General features: G+C 41.3%; 1 protein-coding gene across 1 annotated transcript in view; it reads right to left on the reverse strand.

Moving 5' to 3' along the window:
* The window catches only part of pms1 (PMS1 homolog 1, mismatch repair system component), a 61449-nt gene that overhangs the window by 16137 nt on the left and 24404 nt on the right, over nucleotides 1-20908 (reverse strand). The window contains exons 9-14 of the mRNA XM_034186093.1: nucleotides 19473-19821; nucleotides 19145-19316; nucleotides 12472-12708; nucleotides 4084-4206; nucleotides 3800-3946; nucleotides 1017-1846 (exon numbers count right to left, since the gene is read on the reverse strand). Of these exons, the coding sequence (XP_034041984.1) occupies nucleotides 1017-1846; nucleotides 3800-3946; nucleotides 4084-4206; nucleotides 12472-12708; nucleotides 19145-19316; nucleotides 19473-19821 (1858 nt within the window). The remainder of the gene's footprint in view (nucleotides 1-1016; nucleotides 1847-3799; nucleotides 3947-4083; nucleotides 4207-12471; nucleotides 12709-19144; nucleotides 19317-19472; nucleotides 19822-20908) is intronic.

A 20908-nucleotide genomic window follows, 5' to 3' on the forward strand; every position in this document is an offset into this window, starting at 1 on the left:
AATGTTAACTTATCAAAGGAATAAACAGTCGAGATCTTGCTGCACATTTGAGAAGCTTTTTTCGCCATCTAGTGGGTGATGTGAGCATTTCAGGGCTTCTTTACATTTCCTACTTGAAATCCAAAATAGAGTACAATAAAAAAGGAGGGAAAAAAAGGCATTAATAAATGTCAGGAATGCTTTTTTTTCCAGCAGGCAGAGCCGTGACCTCCCAGTGGTATTGTATAAAAATGGAAAATTTGAGAGTTTAATGGTTCTGGAGTTTTAAGACGTTTTGCCGTACGGATGGACAGAAGGACAGCAATTTCTCTTAACAAGCACAATTTGTGAATAAAAACTCATTCACAGGATTTTTGTAATCTCACTGGTTGTTAAAAATAACAACTTACAATTCATAAACGATGCTATATTAATGACATAATACAAGAAGACATTTCCCTCTGTTTGGCTTTTGTGAACTCTTTCCAGTCACCAAAACAATTCCATACAGAAAGCTGTTGCCGTGCTCTACATTACTGGTCACCAGATTACTTATTTAGTTACTTACTTACTTAATTATCAGTATGTTGTACACATTTTGGAAATAGAAAATCTACTGATGCCAGGGGATCGCGAAATGTACAACTATCCAATTGCAAAGAAATTTCAGAAAATTTGAAATAAAAACAAGATCTCTTATGTTTTCTAGTTTTGAAATGTTGAGAATACCAATGCTTACAGTAATATGTGCACAAAACAAAGATATTCTCAATGATAATTTAGGGTCTTGTTATTGAATCAACATGAAGTAAATCCACTGACAGATGCAGGATGCCGTTACCGGTTTTACTGTGGAAAGAGCTGTCTACTGAACTATTAGGCTGTCTGGAAATTTGAAACACAGTTCATGTCAACAAAAATTCCAGTCTATGCTTTACACATGCAACTGACAGGTAGAACTTTTTCCCTTCTCTCTGCCTTGCAAATAACAAGAACTGGAAACAACCACTTGGAAAAGTAAAAGTCTGGAAACTTACTTCTTACGGTCTTCCTCCCTCAGATTTTTCCACCTCTCGTGAACAGCGTCGCTGATGTCCTGAAGGCTGGCTGTGGGGTTCTCCCTAAGGACCTCAACTCTGGCCTCCCTCTCAAACAGGGCAGCCGGAGACTGTGGCGTCTTCATGGCACGGTTGCTGATCAGGTCGTAGGCCGTCAGACCGGCCCGTTTCTCCGTTATAGCATTTAACATGGTTTTGTTTGAGCTGCTCTGGCTGTTGACCTCACCTGAGTCACACCTGGCAAGCCTTGACGTTTGATGGAGTTTGACGGGCTGCAGTGCTTCTCCTGACACAGGATCTGTTAAAGCCGTCCCTCTGCTCCAGGTCTCAGCAGACAGCTGGTCGTTTCTTGCCTCCATACCTGGCACTGAGCTGTTCACACAACTCTCCGAGGACTTGCTTGCTGAATTTGTTTCTGGTGGCTGAGGGCAGAGCAGAGCTGTTTCATCATCGAAGATGACAACGTTAGGGTTAGCGCCACCTGAGATCTGGTTGAGGACCCAGTCATCTGCTACAGAGGATGATGAGCTGCTGTTTGTGGTCTGATGGTCCAGTGAAGCATCCCTACTTGTGGACATCATTACATCCAAGTGTTCAGATGCTGCTTTGAAGACGGTGCCACTTTCATCAGCAACACATCCATTATTCCCAGCAGCTTTATCATATCGGTGTAATGCGTCAGTCTGCATAGAATGAGCTGGTGAGGAAGATATAATGTGACCTGGCTGGTTTGTGTGGGGGGTGTCGGCGGTAGGCTGGAAGCCATAGAGAGAAACCAGCATGGTCTCTACTGCAGTCAGCACAGACTCCTGAATAATCAACAAATAACACATTTTAACATAATTTAAGTTTTTCAAAAACATTTTTACAGATTCATCTTTTTTTCTTCAAATAAAGACTGATATAATTATGATTCCGCATCAAAAATGAAAATTCAGTAACGTTTAAAAATGTACACTTCCTAAAAAAGAAGGATAACGTATTCAACCCTTGAACATTTTCATTTTTAAAATAAAAAAAAAAAAAAAGGAATGTCTAAGAAATTGGGCTTTGCATTTAAAAATAAAATACTAAAACAAAAATATCTACAAGTTAGATTATTAATAAATATCTGCTAGTTGCTATACATTTACCACAGTAAATGATGCATGTGATAATTAGCCATTCGTTAGTGTCTCAGTGTTGCACATTACTGTTAATTTTCATCCTTTTTTGCAAAACGGTTTAAGTATGGATACTGTAAATAAAGTTTTTCAATTCCAGTCACATCTTCTCAAATCGGACTGAAATCTGAACCACGACTTGGACATTCCGATATAGTTTTTAAACCATTCCTCCTATGTACCCAATACCATTTTATACCTGGTCTATGGCAGTGAAAGCAAATCTTTTATCAGGGCACAGATTTATTGTTAAACACTAAACTACAAACACCATTATTAGACAAGTTGTATTCCTGAGGATGAATTTGATTGTCGAACAAATACAGTGCAACTCAAAATGTTAATAAGCCTCAAACCTGAATGTTTACAAAGGAGACAAGATTTTTTTGTCTTTCTCGGGGAATATCTATTTGTGCATTAATATTAAGCAACTATTAATGTGCAGAATTATTATGCAATGCAACTAAACCAAAAACTAAAAATTTCCCCTCTCACTCAAACTGAACAAAAACATTTGACATTTCAAAGATATTCAATGACCAGTATAGTCAGTATATCAGTTATTTGACGTGTTGACAATCAATTTTTTTGTGCAGCAGTAACCACAGCCTCCCAAACGCTGGTCAAAGACATGCACTGAATTGTTTTCCCTCACTGTAAATGTCATGTTTATAAAAAGACCACAAATTCTGAATAGAGTTTACATCCGGTGGGGCAGGGGGCCGTGTCATCATTCGGTCATCTTTGAGGTCTTTGCTGGTGAACCAAGCAGCCAAGCAGAGCGTTGTCCTGCATAAAAATCACGGCCTTCTTGAGTGATGCAAACTTTTCCCTGGAGCTCTGCTTGAAGAAAATATCTTAAAACAACTGGCAGTAGGTTTAGAAGATGAATTTAAATACACCTTCAACCCAAAAAGGTCCAACTAGTGCAACCTTAATAAGACAATTCAAGTACCCCCCCCACACCTTGTTGGTGTCTGACTCAAATGAGGTACAGTTTCTCCACTAGAGATCCATCTACAGGCCCATCCATCTGGTGGATAAAGAGTCACCCTCATTTTTAATGTCCAAAAAAACCTTTGACAAATCTGTCTTGAGACATTTCTTGAGCCAGTCTTGACATTTCAACCTGTGAGACTTCTTTGGCGGTGGTCATGTTTCAGTCCTCCTTACCTTGTCCATGTCTCTGAGCACTGAACACCTTGCATTCTGGACACTCCAGGTAGGTTTCAGTTCTGTAATATGGTGGCACTGGAGGATTGTAGGGTTTTCTTGGTACTATAATGCGTTACTCTTCTCAAGTCTTTTGCATTTTATTTGTGTCTTTTCTTCTCTACACATTTCTTTCAACCCTGTTGACTATTCGAAACTTTGCACCAAGTAAATCAAAACGTCACATATTCTCATCAAATGTTGGTTGCGACAGGCCTAAAAGCATGAAAATGTCCAAGGGCTGAATATATTTTTGAGATGATTTACATTATCTACAAATTTTTAAATGATCGCATGTTCAATTCTTTTACAAACTTGACAATTTTGATTTAGTATATTCTTTTACAAAAGTGGCACGTTTTTAAGATCAGAAAACTTAACAGCTACCTTATGATGAAGAAGAACTTGGGTCTTGTCCGGTGTCAGATTGACGTCCACGGAGTATGGTGGAACTGTGATCCTGAGCATGAGGTGGGGATAGCGATTTCGAGCCGAGTCGTCTGCATACTGCGCTGCGTAATGCTGACGCAACAACTGGTGGACCAGTCACACAGTTACATCCAATGAGCAATTGGGAGGACACATAGGAGATAAAGAATGGCGTCAGACTACACCGAATGAATAAATATTGTATAAAATGTGTCAGACTGATTTATCGATTGTTATTCTACCTTCATTATATCTTTGTTTTGGACAGGTCGATTGTTGACAAAGATGAATGTTTTGTCAGGGCTACTTGAGCTTGTAGAACTATGATCTGCTCCAGGCTTCGGGAAAAAGCCATCCAATAAAATCTGAAAAAAAAAAAAAAAAAATCAGCTCTAAGATTGATAAAGAAGAACATGTTGGGTAACACAAATTACATATTCATAAGTGACTGAAATATTACCTTTTGCTCCTAAAACCCCAACACAGATTTAAAACCGTCGGAAATCACGGAAAGCTATTAATATAATACAGACTGCAAGCAGTGAAAGGCCATAATGTTCCCGCCCATATTCCCCGGGGCTCATTAATAGCAACAATGCAAGCCAGTGAAGTTAATAAATGAACTGCCGTTCAGGTCAGGGCACATATGCTTCTCTCCACTTCTGCTCATTAGGGTTATTTTATGAGAACATGAATGGCACCTTTGCCCCCAAAGGGCCACGGCTATGTGCAGTCATGTTGCCAAAAAAAGAGTGTCACATTTTGTTCTCAGCAAAGTGGCTCTTACAACCCTCCCTGAGAGAGGCCCCAGTGAAATTGTCAACCTGGTTTCTTTGATCGCTAAGCTCTGGTCTTGGGGACAAAGAGGAGAAAAGTCCTCTTTCATTGCTACAGGGAGTAAGAGGAAAAGGTGAAAGGTTGTTCTCATAACTGGGCACCAAAGTGCTGCAGCAAAATAACAACAACAAAGAGAAATTTGAGAGAGAAACAGGGTGAAAAGGGCTGCTCCATATCTGTCGGACTAGATTAGTTTGGAGCCTGGCAGCAGGTAAGAGCCACATGACACCTACCGTGACCAAGCAAAAAGTTACCGCGCCACCGCAATTCAATTACGAGCAGCACAACAAAGCTTAGCTAACAAAAATCTCTCACTCTTCATCAGGCGAGAGCTCAAAAGAAAAGGGCAAGGAAATAGTTGGCGAGCCACCAGCTGACCACATTTGCTGGCTTGAGACCAGGTGTTCAGGATGTTATTAGCTCACGGTCAAGTGTAGCAGGCATGCTCCCATCGGCTCGGAAAACACATCCACCTCACAGAGGCATTTGGACATCATACGCTTACAACTCGAGTTCTGTGGCTAAACAGAATATACTACCCGAGTTACAACATCTTATTTCTAATATCAGCTGCTGGTAGGCGACATCAGCCCTTACATCGTTTCCACTCCAACGTCACAGCAACAAGTGTGGATACACTTCTTTTCTATGGACTTCAGGCTGATCGAGGCGAGATGCATGGTCTCATCTTTGTTTAGTCTTCTGTGATGCAGCAGACACAATTTTAAAGAAGAAATTCCTGGCATTTAGGTGTAATTAGTGACATCATTGTTGCGTTACAGTGTTTAACGTCCGTGACGTTTGGTTTGTATACCATATGAAGGATCTCCACTTGTTTGTTTTTGTGCATGACAAAGGTTCTTTATGAAAATGAACAGCCATAACAGTTCCATATTGAAGAGCAAAAGAACAAGGGCTTTTATCATCACTGTACTTCTTCTTCTTCTCTCAGCTGCTCCCATTAGGGGTCGCCACAGCAGATCAGTCGTCTCCATCTCACCCTGTCCTCTGTATCTTCCTCTGTCTCACCAACCACCTGCATGTCCTCCCTCAGCACATCCATAAACCTCCTCTTTGGTCTCCCTCTTCTCCTCCTGCCTGGTGGTTTCATCCTCAGCATCCTTCTCCCTATGTACCCTGGGTCCCTCCTCTGCACATGTCCAAACCATCTCAATCCCACTTTTCTGACTTTGTCTTCAAACTGTCCCACCTGAGCTGTCCCTCTGACATGTTCATTCCTAATCCTGTCCATTCTTGTCACTCCCAAAGAGAATCACAACACCTCCAGCTCTGCCTCCTGTCTTTTTGTTAGTGCCACCGTCTCTAAGCCGTCCAACATAGCTGGTCTCACTACTGTCTTGCAGACTTTCCCCTTCACTCTTGCAGATATTCTTCTAACACAAATCACTCCTGCCACCTTTCTCCACCCACTCCACCCTGCCTGCACTCTCTTCTTCACCTCTCAGCAATACTCTCCATTACTTTGAACAGTTGACCCCAAATATTTAAACTCATCTACTTTCACCACTTCTACTCCTTGTAACAGCACTATTCCAGTGGGCTCCCTCTCATTCACACACATGTACTCAGTCTTGCTCCTATTGACTTTCAGTCCCCTTCTCTCCAGAGCATATCTCCACCTCTCCAGACTCAACTCTTTGCATTTAAGCCATTTCAAGTACAGTCAGACACAATCTAACCACTCTGAGCAGGGGGGCAGCCACAGTCCCATGCCTGGGATCAGGGATGGGTATCGATAAGACTTTAATGGTACTACTACAACTCTAGTGGCACTGTATATCAGTACAGTACTTTAACAGGATTCTTATGTGTCCTTTTGGGAGAAAGAAAAAAAAGATCAAGTTAAGGATAGCATTAACTAGGGGTGCCATGGATCACAAAAGCCATTGTTTGGATCAGATATGGGTTATTTTAAGTCGTGGATTGGATCATGTTTCCAATCAACAAAAAGTTGAAGTTTGAAGTTAACAATGAGAAATAAAGACAATTCAATTCAATTTATTTCATTTATATAGCACCAAATCACAACAAAGTTGCCTCAAAGCACTTCACACAAGTAAGGTCTAACCTTACCAACCCCCAGAGCAAGAACACAGATGACAGTGGTAAGAAAAAAACTCCCTCTGATAATTTGAGGAAGAACCTCAAGCAGACCCGACTCAATGGGGTGACACTCTGCTTGGGCCATGATACCAACACAACTGACAAAACGAATATACAGGAAATTTGGGAGCCCATGGACCAAGGACCACAAAACAAGGACCTTTTGTCTATGTGCCTCAATAAAAATAAGGTGTCCAATGTTTACAAAATATTAATTACGTCCGCCAAGGAGGTTATGTTTTCGGTCGCGTTTGTTTGTCTGTCTGTCTGTCTGTCTGTCAGTAGGATAACTCAAAAAGTTTTGAACGGATTTTGATGAAATTTTGTGGAGTGGTTGGAAATGACAAGAGGAACAAGTGATTAAGTTTTAGTGGTGATCCGGATCACAATCCGGATCCCGATGCTAACGCGTTAGCATGTCTATGGCATTTTCAATGTTAAAAGTTAGCATTAAGCAGTTGCAGGTGTCATCACGTTCGGGTGCATTTGTTTTCAAATTGTAATATTTCTTACATTTATTTTTGTTTATATATTAATAATCTAATGATTATTATATACAATTTTAGAGAAAAAGACAAAAAGAAACAGATCACTGTGCCAAGGAGGGAATCTCTTTAGGGTCAGTGACCCTACGGCCTTGTTTAGTGAAGTGTTTCATAAATGCTAAAAAATTCATATATTTGCAGTTTAGTTGAATAGTAAATTTAATTTTGTCTCTTATTTGTTTCTGTCTATAAGCACATGCAATATCAATATCAGTGCTCAGATGACAGTAGCTTCTGGGAAATGTGTAAGTTGCAATAAACTGTGATGTCAAGCGCTAAGGATACATACTATCCAGTCACAGCAGATGAAACTTTTTGTACTACTGGGCAAACATCATTGTTAGACTTTTTTAGGTTCAATGATTCCACGGCGTGTAGATGTTATGGCGTCAGTGACCCCATGGCCTTGGCGGAGGTTTGCACTCTCTGAGTGCTTCTAGTTTAAAAATAAAATACTTAATTGTTGTAATAAACTGCAATATGAACAACATCATTGTGTGTTCATAGCCTATGTCAAAATCATGAAAAGTACAAAAAAAAAGAGAAAAGTAATAAATTTATACTTTAACTTCTGTTTTTCACAAGAGATGAGGATGTCTATATTGTCTGATGAAGAGGTAATAATCTTATTTCTAACCATTTCTCGATAAATACATTCATCCTACCCACAAGCAGATGCTGGGAAAGAGTCGGGAATACTCATTATTTTTTTGGCACTTTGAACCTTCATTCACCTCGGCTGTGCACATGCTTCAAGTGCGATGCTCGGTTCAGTGGGATCACGGCTGACCAGGGGAGAGACAAACCCTTTAACGTGAATGGAGGTTTATTTATTTACAGTATTTATTTTTTGCAGAAGTGCATATGCTGAGCCTGGTGTCTTTAGTGGAGCACGAGGCTAAAGACCGTTTGAGGGTGCAGTTCTGTGCAGACTGATTTTTGCCATAACTGCATCAAAAGTAATGTAGTTGTTGTTGTCGTCCATTCAGCTGCACCTGTTTTTTGTTCGGGGTCGCCACAGCGGATACAGCCAGATCTGCATTCATATTTGGCACAGGTTTTATGCCAGATGCCCTTCCTGATGCAACTCCAGTTTTCCTGGAGAAACACACACAGCCGCTGGTGGGGTGTGTATGTGTGTGTGTGTGTGTGTGTGTGTGTGTGTGTGTGTGTGTGTGTGTGTGTGTGTGTGTCCAAAAGCTTTATTTTCAATTTAACAAACAGTCAAGTGCCACCACACTTTTGAGTGTTTAATTCTCTCTCCCATCATCAGTTCTGTGTGCAAGAGAAAGAGAAAGAAATCTCTCAAATGCCAGCTGGTTCAAATGCATTCCACAAGCAGGTGCACAAACCAACCCAGTCACGGATTGCCATGATTCAGCAGCACGAAATATACATTAATCTATTAGTTCGTCATATTGTCACGAAAAGTGCAAAATTTTCGTCATGGCAGCACTAATTCATGCTGTGATGGCTGCATGTAATTAAAAGTGCAGTGGAGCGGGGGGGTGGTGATTATGGTTAGGGGAAGGGGTAGGGTTAGGTTATGGCTAAGGTTAGGGTTAGGGTAAGAGTAGGGTTCGTAATAGTGAGTTAAAAAAAAACCTGTCACAAAAATTTTTATAATTTCGTGACGGGAGGACGTAAAAACAACGTGGGACAGGGCTAGTACAAACATACAGACAAACGCACATATACACACACTCAAACAAGCTAAAAGTGACAGAGTTAGACAAGATGTAAAGAGTGACAAGAAAAGCTGCGTCAGGTCTGCACACAGGGCTCCAAATGAGAGAGAGAGAGAGAGAGAGAGAGAGAGAGATATCTAAATTTATTTGCTTAATTTCTCAAGTACCGAAAGCAGTACCAATAAGAGGCAGAGCTTCTGGACACTCCAGTCTTCTATAATTTAACACAGGGGTTCATTTAATACCAGGTTTCAGTACCGATCCCTGTTGGGGACCAACTCCAGATGTACAGATGCTGCCTAGGTCAAGGGCAAAACAAAAGGAAACGACCCTAATATGCATGTTTTTGATGGTGGGAGGAAACCTGGGTGCCTGGAGGAAATAGACCTTCTGTCTGTGAGGCAAAAGTGCAAAGCATTGAGAAACAGTGAGTGCATAAGGTGCATGCACAAGATGGCAGGGCAGCAGTGACACAGAGGCGTAGGGGCATCGTCTTACAACCAAAGGTACAGCTGGAGTGACAAAGCATTAGTAGCCTTTTAAGACAGTTCATGCAAGTTGATTTCTTCACGTGCACGTGACTCTTTGCCATTTGGATGTGAAACTCATCCTTCAATGCACAGCACAGTTTATCCACATTTACTACATGATTAGTTATTGTCTCAAAAGGTGATTTTGTTCAGCTGAGCAGTACTTCTTGAGAAAGAATAAAATATTCATATTACACAAATGACCACACATACAAGCACATGCAGAGCTGACTATGAAACCCATCAAGACTTGGACCTTTGATCTCCTGCAAAGGAGATTACCAAACACCTCAGGATCCCAGCAGCTCTTAGCAAAGTGTCTGTCAGTCTTAAAAGCTGACATCCTTAGAGGCTTGAACATCACAGCGTAGACAAGTGAAACGTTCAACAAGTTCGACACTTTCACCACAAATAGATTCACTCCTGATGGCTGACTGCAGGAAGTCACTGAACGTGTGGCTCTCAGTCTTCATTCAGGACAACTGCAAACCCAAACACTCCAACACTTCACTCGACTTCTGTCACAATCAGGGACTTGGTAAATGGTAAAAATGGTAAATGGACTGCATTTATGTAGCGCTTTCCATCTGCATCAGAAGCGCAAAGCGCTTTACAATAATGCCTCACATTCACTCGGATGTCACAGATTCCGCAAAGATCAAAATGTTAGCTGTGAAATCAAGGCCAGTGAACCTGTCCTCACTGACAAGGCAGCTGAGTTGGTGGAGTCCATAACTGTACCCAACACCATCCAGAATTCACTGGAAAGAGGTCTGAGACTCCTCAACCACTCTGCATGGCACTGGCGTACTCAGGTAGAGGCTGGCTATGATGTTCAGCTGCTTGTAAGGGATTCCACAAATTTTCAGGGTGTCCCACAAACCACAAGTCCAGTCCAGTAAGGTCAAGGGAGCATGTACCAGTCTTGCATGTCTCTACATCCACCACACTACAGAATCACTCTTGGTCCTGGTTAGGAAATACCAAGACAGAGGACAAGTCAATCCCCACCTCCTAAAAGTAGCCATCTTTCTGCCACAGCCAGGTTATGTGTGGGCATCTGCTTTGCATTGGAATTTACCTAGTTGCTACGGTCCTCCATACTGGTAGAAGAGCAGGCTGGATACATTCCTCACAAATAAACAACCGAATCAATCACTTTTTGTGAAAAATGACAGCCTGCAAAGGAATGCTGCTGTTACTCACACATGCATTCATGAATATTTGTAAAGTCAAGATATGGTCAGTGGTTGACTTCTTGGATGTGAACCACATTACTCCAGTCACTGAGTGGCAAGTGCCTGAGACTGAATCCTATCAAGGTTCTGAACTTGTATAGACCTTGTCTGTAAGACTAGTCACTTCACAATTCGAGTGATCACTATTCATTTTCTGTGATGGACAACAAGCCCTTTCCTTCAGTTTGTTGGCATGATGTTTCAAACAGATAGAAGAAAAGGACTGCTTACACTGCAAAGAAAACATCATCTCCAAACAGATGGGGGAGTTTAGCCCCAATGCCACAAATCCCTGGAGCTTCTCTGCCCTCAGGTATTTCACCGCTTTTGTAATTTCACTGAAATTTGATGTTTACAGCTGACTGGTAGATCAACCACCACTGCCCCAGCACTGGACATGTCCAAAACCTAGGAGGAGGCACTGCTTTGGAGAACTTCTGAAAGAAGCTGGCCCAATGGGACAGTACAGCAGAGTCGGGGAACAGGACGGTGCCATCACTTGCCAGGTCAGTAATGGGACAAGGTGTAGATCTAGAGGAACAAATATGTTCCATGTCCTCTGTAAACAGGCCGTGGGGTCACTAGATCCCAGAGAGTCCATTTCTTGCTCGCACATTCCCATAACAAATGCCTCTTTTCTACTCTCAGTGTTATCATAGCAGCTTTTTCATCTCCTTATTAAGCCCAGATGTTCCCCCGACCCACTATGTCTCCTCTGGATGATATTCAAAGTACCCTCACAAATGTAACACCTCCGTTTGTGGACTCTAATGTAATAGTTGTAACTTGTTTTAAGTAATCCCTGGCAACTTTCGGAAAGTCTTGCAAGAGAACTCCCACATTCCATTCTGGTCACTAGCTGTGGTCATGTTACAAATCCTCCACCTAGATAGCATGCAAACTCCCATGAAACGGTCCTGATCTTGAAGTCTAGCCAGATGATGTATGGTACACAAAGAATACAGTATTGTGTGGAGCTTCAACTGATTCTTTAGGGAAGCTACAAGTCTGCGGTAAGAGATCACACATTGGGCACTTACAGACCTTATGGCTTTGCAGGAGATTCCAGCGTCTTCCCAACAAGAACATGAATAGCTACAAGAAGAACTGTGACATTTTCACCACTGTTTGGGCATTCCTTAATCACTGAGTGAAGATGCAAGTAAAATGTCTTTCTCACTGAGCTTTTACTGAACACAGTCAAAGTGTGGACTGAGACAACAGCCAAAGAATGCCAAAGTCTTCATAATACACTCACTGATAGTCATGATATCGGACACATCAGAAGAAGCTGGTCCACCACAGCAACTGCCACTCCCACTGTATGCTTTAATTTGGTGAGACCAGACAAACGTATCTACCCATTGAGATCTAGGCACTACAAGATATGCAGACCTCAGAGAGTGCTGTCCCTGCCATGTGGAAGATGGTCACCAATGTTGAGAGAAAAGGTGATTCAGGTGCCCATCCAGATGTTTGGACCTGGGTACCTCCATGGAGTGAATGACCTCTCAGTCCAATCACACACACGATTCAAACATGGACTGAACATTGCGACTTGACACAATATTTGTGAGATAATGCTTCTAAATTCAAAGTAATGAAGACACCTTTTGAGTATATTTTTTACCAAATGCAGATGGACCACTTTTTTCCACTTCAACTAACCTCTGGTTGTTCTTGCTGATGGTGGCAAGGAAGCAGGTTGGCAACAGCACTGGACCCCAGTGTAGCAAGAAGGGCGCTTCTGTGATCAGCAACCTTGGTCTTCTGCCAAACCACCACCTGGAACAACAAGACACTGGTCAAAGTCATTAAGTCCCCATCAAGTGAAGCAGACTGTACACCTACCTGTAACTGGGCCACCAGAACACAAATGGCTTTGGAGGTCAAACTTAGCCCCCTCTAAAGACCCAACAAGAAGTGGCCCAAAATGGAACCTGACTTCTTGGACCTCTGTGTTATTATTATTCAGTCATATCAGAATTCACAGCTATGAGAAAACGGAGGGTTTTTTTCCCCATTAGTCAGCCACAGTATATTAGAATAAAAAGCAAATAAAATAAATATAAGCTCCAAGTGGCTGACTTGGAGTAATATTCCTTCCAAACAGTGTAGGATAAACTAGAGCACGTGTTTATGGTTAGTGGGCATTTAGTCACTCAACTATTTAATGATCAGCAGTATTAATATCATGTTACTTCATTTGCATTGACAACTGAATAATAAATCTAGTTTTACACCAAACTGTGACTCACAAATTTCAAAATGTTGAATATTTGTGCTGAGTCTTTTTCAATCCTGCGTCAAAGTCAGAGTGATCCGTCAGAACGATTGTTCTTGTGTAAGGTGTCTTTTATGTCTTTTATTTGTATTTATTGATGTTTATTGCCTTGTTTTTCTGCTGTACAGCACTTTGCTAAACTTTTTTTAAGGTGTTCTATGAGTAAAGCTGGATTGGATACTAGTTAACCAAACAATGACTACAGTACTTCCATAGATCTGTTTGTGTAACATTACTGCACTGTTCTCCATTTCTGTAGCGTTATGAACTAAGACATGCGACAGATGGGCGTGTTTGTGGAAGTGTAAGAATCAGGATACTTGTGTAACCTTTAAGTAATGTGTTTGTGAAGTCTTTCACCTTGGTGGACACCTACAAGAGATGTTTGATGGCTACAGACCAACGGGCTATGGGTAATGTTGAATGTTGACAGATACACTCACCGGTCACTTTATTAGGTACACCTGTTCAATTGCTTGTTCACACAAATAGCTAATCAGCCAATCACAGGGCAGCAACTCAATGCATTTAGTCATCTAGATGTGGTGAAGATAACTTACTGAAGTTCAAATCAAGCATCAGAATGAGGAAGAAAGTGGATTTAAGTGACTTTGAATATGGTGTGGTTATTGATGTCAGACAGGCTGGTCTGATTATTTCAGAAACTGCTCATCTACTGGGATTTACACAAACAACCATGTCTAGGGTTTACAGAGAAAGATCTGAAAAGAGGACGATATCCATGTGAGCGGCAGTTGGGTGGACAGAAATGCCTTGTTGAGGTCAGAGGTGAACAGGCAGACTGGTTGAATGGGTTGTCTGTGTGATGCCATCATGTCAATATGGACAAACATCTCTGAGGAATGTGTCTAACACCTTGCTGAATCTACGCCACAAAGAATTAAGCCTGTTGTGAAGGCCAAAGGGGGTCCAACCAGCAAGGTGTACCTAATAAAGTGGCCGTGTGAGTGTATTTTTGCTCAAAAAGCAGAACACTCTGGTTTTATGAAAAGTAACTCAAACAAGCAAACTCAGTTTAATTCTTGGAATTAATGGTGTATTCTTTCCAAATCAACTCAAGGAAAAAAAATAAATAAATAAAAAAATAAGATTCACCAAAAAAAAAAAAAAACTCTCAACTAAAAACTACAATCACATTGTTACTGTAACTAAAAAAACTGAGTCATTCAGTTCAACAATAGCAGCATTATTTTTGTGGTTTCTCTAAGTAAAGTTTCCGAATATCTCTGACCTGGACGACAAAGAACCTTTTTTGGCAGTTGGGAAAACCTTAAACTGTGAAGCTTAAAATTATTGTGGTTTTAAAGCAATATAATAATATAACCTAAACTACTGAAACATGAGAATGTTTCCCGTCATAATTGAGAACCAAATGTTTTTTTTTCTTCATTTTTTAAGCCAATAGTCAGGACACAGCAGAAAAATAATTATGTTAGAAGCTTTGTTGACACCTACGGGTGGGCTGGTACTGCGTGCTGGTGAGTAGACTTCTGGGTATTGATTTCTAAAGGCATGCACTCTGTAGCTGGTATAAACTAAGTAATTTGGCACGTGTAAACAGATCACTCCTGTAAACAGTTCTTGAAGAAGCTGTGAAAGACAACGCAGGCAAAATAGCTGAATTTGAGATAGGGCAACAACGTGCTGATTGTAAAAAATGGGGCCACGATCCTCCCCTGACAACCTGGAAACTGAGTTCTGGAAAAGATATACGGTAGTCTTGTGCCCCCTACCTGACCTGCCTACCTATCTACTTCTGTGCACAAAGTGTCTGGCAGTGTGAAACACAATCTGGGACGAAGTCTGCAGCTGTGTTCAGCAACTCACTCAGGCATCATAATCAGCCAAATTCCACTTCACAGTCAGCAACAAGACGTGTTTGCGGCACCTGACAATTACCATGAGCTGTGGGAAAGGGCACTTACACCAAAGCCACAATGCAAATTGCTGAAGCTGTGGATAAAACATTAAATTAGAATAAAAAGGACATGATGGAAAAGCAATGCATGGATTAGATGTTGGAGAATTTGTGTGACAGACAGCGTCGGCTCACGATGTGAAAGTTGGCACCTTCTGGTCAAAATAGCACAAGTCAAATTTACTACTCGCTTTAGAAAGCAAAATTCTGATCTAACAGGCACAGTGTGGAGCAGGATGACTCCAGGCCGAGTGGAAAACACATTACAGGCTTCACTTTTTGTTTAATTTCACACCTACTGTAAAGTTTAGAGAACCGGCAGCGAATAATCTTTTCCTGATAAAAATGTCTGTTTATTGACAGTAAATCATCTGTTACTAAGAAGCAGATCAGCCACGACTAAAACCAGGCAGAAATCAGATGCCTGATGCCAACATTAAATGGAGCAATGTTACATAGTATGTTTTTATATAATGAAATATTACATTTAAAATGTTAATATTTTATATTATTTTATTTTATTTATTGTATAAGGATGTTGACATTGTTTAGCTTTATTTGAGGTAACCTGTGTTAACAAAGTAGTCTTTCATACTTATTTATCTTGTGCAGGCATCACATTTGGAACAAGTATGAGCCTGGCTGTATTTTATCTTAGATTTTCATGGAGCACACTGGTTGTCCCATTTTTGAGTATCTGGGCACCAGTGCCTACGAAGGCTTCCTGTTACTGATTACCACACTGCATACACAACTCATTAAGGTTTGATGATGATTAGGAAATAGTTTCACCTTTGTCAGAAATTCTGTCTGAAATCGTATGATGCAAAACACGAGGCCTGATGTCACAGTAGCTTGGTAATCCCAAAAATCAGTCGCCGCTGGGCCCTGAGACAAAGTTTTACAATTTGGAATTTTTTAAAACTATTCACAGATGGAGCCATTTTTTTTTAACATTTTGGCTACAATCTGCAGTGAAATGACTGAATGAGGCACGACACATGGCAGGGTGTCATTTTGACTCAGTGTTCCACCAAGAACAAGCCGAATACTGAATGCTCAACTCCCTTTGCAAGAAAGGTTCCTGTGGGGCTTAGTGGAGGTACGAGGAGTGACTGAAAACTTTTGAGCCTGACCCAGAAAAAGTAGGGCGTGGTTCTCCATCTTTTGCATTCTAAGAAACCATCATTTCTCAACATTGCACCCAGTGACTCAAAACTTCACACATTCTCAAGAAATGTTGGTCTCTCAGAATGCAAAAAATGGAGAGCCACGCTCTACTTTATCTGTGTCAGATTCAAAGCTTCTCAGTCCCAACTCGTACATGTTCTAATAAGTATCATTTTATTTATATATGAACATTCATATTGATCAGCTTGTTGTTGTTTTAGATGTTTAGATCAGGTACAATTTTTATGAAGTTTTATGAAGTTTGAAACATCCTTTCCATCTTGGCCACCATCATTCATAGAGTCCACAGTCTGAACAGGCATGTATCCATTGTCAAAACACTTTTGTTTTTTTCTTTCTTTTTGTTTTTGCACTGTACTTTGATGGTGACATACAGAAATTGCTGGGGATACTGAGCTATTTTAGAACTGAGTTTTAAAATTTTCATGAGACAACCAGGAGAAGACAACCAGATCGAGGGAATAATTAACACACAATAACTGTGTTGTATGTTAACAGGTTTTCTCACTGTATTGACCTGTGGGTGCCTCATTTTTCGGTACAGTGGTTTTTGTGTTGACAATATCAGTACTTTTTGAACATTTTCAGTACACTGTAACAATGCACAATACCACTGATAACTCCATAAACCGTTTCTTCTATGCACACAGCTGCAGTTATCCCAGCTGGCATTCGAGATGGATGAATGGAAATATTGAGACACGTAACCTGCATCACTTTTACAGCAACGCAAACGTTCACTGTGACTCTAAAAATGTGCTGTCGTGCACTGTAACACAGATGGATTGAGCTTTTTTTTATATTTGGAGTATGAGATTAATACTTGTAAAGTGTTTATGTATCAAAGCTTCGGTTGTTTGCAACTGCAAGTTGTACTTGTCAAGAGAAATTGGTGTCCTTCCTTCTGCCTGTATGGCAAAACCTTCCACATCTTAAAAGTCAAGAACCATAAAACTCCCAAAAATCGGTCCCCCTGCTTTCACTGTGCATATGTCACTTCTGAACGTCACCAGCAATTCACTGATTATCACCTCGTTTCTGCTTCAAACTGCCTCCAGTCATCATCTGACTCAGCAACAGATATCTGAAGCTTTTGTACAACAATCATTTCCACATAAATACAGCATTATTTCATCATAAAAGATGGGGGAGCGATCGGAGTGCCACAGCAGCACATCTGAGTCTGACTCTCTGAGTCTGACTCTCTACACCCAAAGTGATCAAAGGGAATATTGTGATTATTAACCATCAGATGACAAAGTAAAACCTCTTAAATCGTTCTAAAGTCAGTTTTAAGCAGAAACGAGGTGACAATCGATGAATCACTGCTGACGCACCAAAATGACGCATGCACAGTGAAAGCAGGGGGGACTCATTTTTAGGGGGGACCGTTCAGTCTGCAACATCAGCACCACTGGCCCTTAGAGCCTACACAGGACTTATTTCTTCTATGTTGTTTAAAATTTGGTGCTTTTACCATAAAATGTGCAATCACTTTACATATCTGCTCCACTACAGATATTAAGGGAGCGCGTGCGCATGCACGCACACGCACACACACACACTTCTGTGCACCAAGCGAGTAAAATACATTTAGATTTAAGATTTTTGTGTCATGCTTTGGGCTTGCATTGTATAGCTTCCATTGTGTAACGTTGTAGCTATTGTGACTTTCACAGCTTTGCCATCTGTGCCCACAGTTTATACACCCTTGAGCCTAGGGGCTCCGTACCATTGCACCTTCACACTCACTCCAATGTAGTTGTTAGTTACCAACAAACATCACAAGAAATTTGAAGATGCCGTTTTCTGCACTAAACCCAAAAATTTAGAATTTTATTTTAAACTTCGATTCAAACCATGTCATTTTTAAATTCATGACAGGTGCTGCCTCATCACAGCCAGTCTGCTCTGTGTGAGCCTGATCCTGTCAGATCTCAGAAGCTAAGCTGGGTCGGTGTTTTCTCCAGGTAAAAACTAGAGCTGTGTCAGGAAGGGCTTCGAGCATGAAATTTGTGCCAAATCCAGATGTAGATGAGTACTGTACCCGCTGTGGTGACCCTGACCTAACGGGGGGCAGCTAAAAGTCCAACAACAACAACACATGCTGCCTTACCAACAATCTTTACACCTTTTTTGTTTCCTTTCATTTTAACATTTGTTTCCATTTGAATGACCATTTTTTGCTGCAAAGTTTTAAATGCTTAATTTTAATACTAGTTTAGTGATTCACAGGATTGCTAAAAAAGCAGTTTGAACATAATCGTTTTGAGTTTGTAGCGTCAACAGCAGATGCTACTATTATTGTGAACACCCCCTTTTCTACTTTTTTTTTACTAATAGCCCAATTTCATAGCCTTAAGAGTGTGCATATCATGAATGCTTGGTCTTGTTGGATTTGTGAGAATCTACTGAATCTACTGGTACCTTTTCCATGTAACAATCCGAAATATACTCAAAACCTGGATTAATCTTTTTAGTCACATAGCACTACGATTATTCTGAACACTACTGTATGTCTTCTAGGTATGGTGGATGTGTTTTCAGTTATACATTTGATTGTCAGTAGAATTGAAACCAGTGAATCGATCTTCATGCAACATGGAAAAGTAACCACCAACTATTTGGGTGGATTCAAAATAAAAAATGGTGTGTAAATTGTCAAAGCTTCCCAAGAGCATGATGATAATCAGATTATGAAGATATTGTGTTTGACTACATCATTATTTATGGAGAAGTTTGGTTATGTAAATGAAGATTATTGTCTTCATGGAACTATGGAAGCTGCCACACGTTAACATTTTAATGGGCAAGCAAAGGCTCAACCAATCCCAAGCTCTTTGGACGACTTTATAATAAGGGGTTGTTGTCAAAATTGGACTTCTCATTAATTTACCTGGAGTGAATCTGATTTTAAACCCATTTGCCACAAGTCTGGGATCAGAGAAGATGGTACCTCCGTCCAGCTCAGGAGACTGCTTCTCCATGGTGCACAAAGCCTGAGTATACTCAGCTCCCCCTAGAGTCCTTAAAGAATGAGAAACAATCATGTTTAACTGCGTCTTGGTCAGCTCAGTCAGATCAAGATACATTTCAGAACTGTACACACAGATGAGAGACGAGTGATACGTTACCCATCTGTTAACGGTATCGGGTTCTGCAGGCACACTGCTGGAAGTATATTGTTCTCCAGAAGTCTCTTAAACAGCAAGGCTTCCTCCACCCGAAATGGATTTAACAACATGAGCTTTTGACCACATAAAATGACCCAGGCGCTCTGAGAGGCCAGTCGGTTTACAACTGGGGCCCCGCGGCACTGAGCCGTTCTGCTGCGACAGCCGCTGAAGCCGCAGCCGAAGGGCAGCCATGCTGCAGAGGAGGGGCTGTGAGGATTTAGATGAAGGGGTCCTCATCTTTTTGGGGGGCTGTGCAGAGAAGAGCTCATCTAGCAGCTGCTGGTTGGAGAGCGGGGCCTTGCGTTTTTGGCCCATCAGATTGGTCCTTGTAGTGTTTGCACTTTGCTTCTTCTGTGGCTCTTCGGCAGAGACCACTTTGGTTCGGTGGTCGTGGGTCTCCATGTGTTTTTTTTGCCTTTTCCTCGTACCTGCACAGTTACAAACACGGGGATTTAATTAACTTTATTTGTGATTAAAGCTTTCCACAGAGATGTCAACCTTTCTGACATAAGTTCCCCATAATGTATCTTCATTGCTTATTAAAGGACTCTGTGAACCCTGACGCTCACCAGGTGCATGCTGGGATTCAGAGCGCCACACAACTGTTGACGGGACAAATAAAAGAAAATGGAGTAATGAAACAGAAAGGAAAATAAATTGTGACAGGCCCGTTGATTCTTCATCCAGGGAGACCATGTTAATGTGAACACAAAAATTTCAGATCTCCTGTATTAATGTAGATCAGCACGTACAGCAGGTAGCTCAGTGGGAAAAGGGGCTGGTGTGCCATTTTTTAGACCTGGGTGATTCCCGGCCACACGGCCTGTCTGTGTCCTTGGACGAGCCATTTGGTCTGCAGTGTCTCAGTCCACCCAGCTGTTTATGGGTCGCAGTCTTGGTTTGGGAAGGAACCTGCATCAAACTGGTGTCCTGTCCAGATGGAGTCATAGTGGAGCAGATAACAGAAATTTTACATCGTGCAAATGCTGGTACAAGCACCAAATGTGGTATGACGATTCCCAAGATAGTACTTAACAAATTTGGTCAATTGGCCACTTGAAAATCCAAGACGGTGGCCAAAATTACCTACAGAAAAATTACTTTTTGCACTGAAATGCTCCTATCACAACGGACCTCTTTTACAGCATCAGTGAAATCCAATCCCCCCATCAAAATGCATAGAACACTGTCATCTACTGGATGGGAGTGTGAATAGCAACCAGTGTGTGATCGTTGGTCGTTATTCATGGAGCTGAATCACACTTCACAAACAGAATCAGGTCACAGCCTGATGAAGCCAACAGAATCACATCATCTGCAAAAAGCAGAGCTGTAACTCTGTGGTCACCAAACTGGACACTCTTCGGTCCCTGACTCCACCCTGAAATCCCGTCCATGCACATTACAAAGCCAGGACTGATGACAAGGGGCAGCCTTGGCAGATTCCAACTCCCACCCAAAACAGGTCTGATGTTACGCCAGGAATGCAGACCCAGCTCCTACTTTGGTCATATA

Source organism: Thalassophryne amazonica, chromosome 14 (genome assembly GCF_902500255.1).
Source record: "Thalassophryne amazonica chromosome 14, fThaAma1.1, whole genome shotgun sequence".
Lineage (NCBI taxonomy): Eukaryota > Metazoa > Chordata > Actinopteri > Batrachoidiformes > Batrachoididae > Thalassophryne > Thalassophryne amazonica.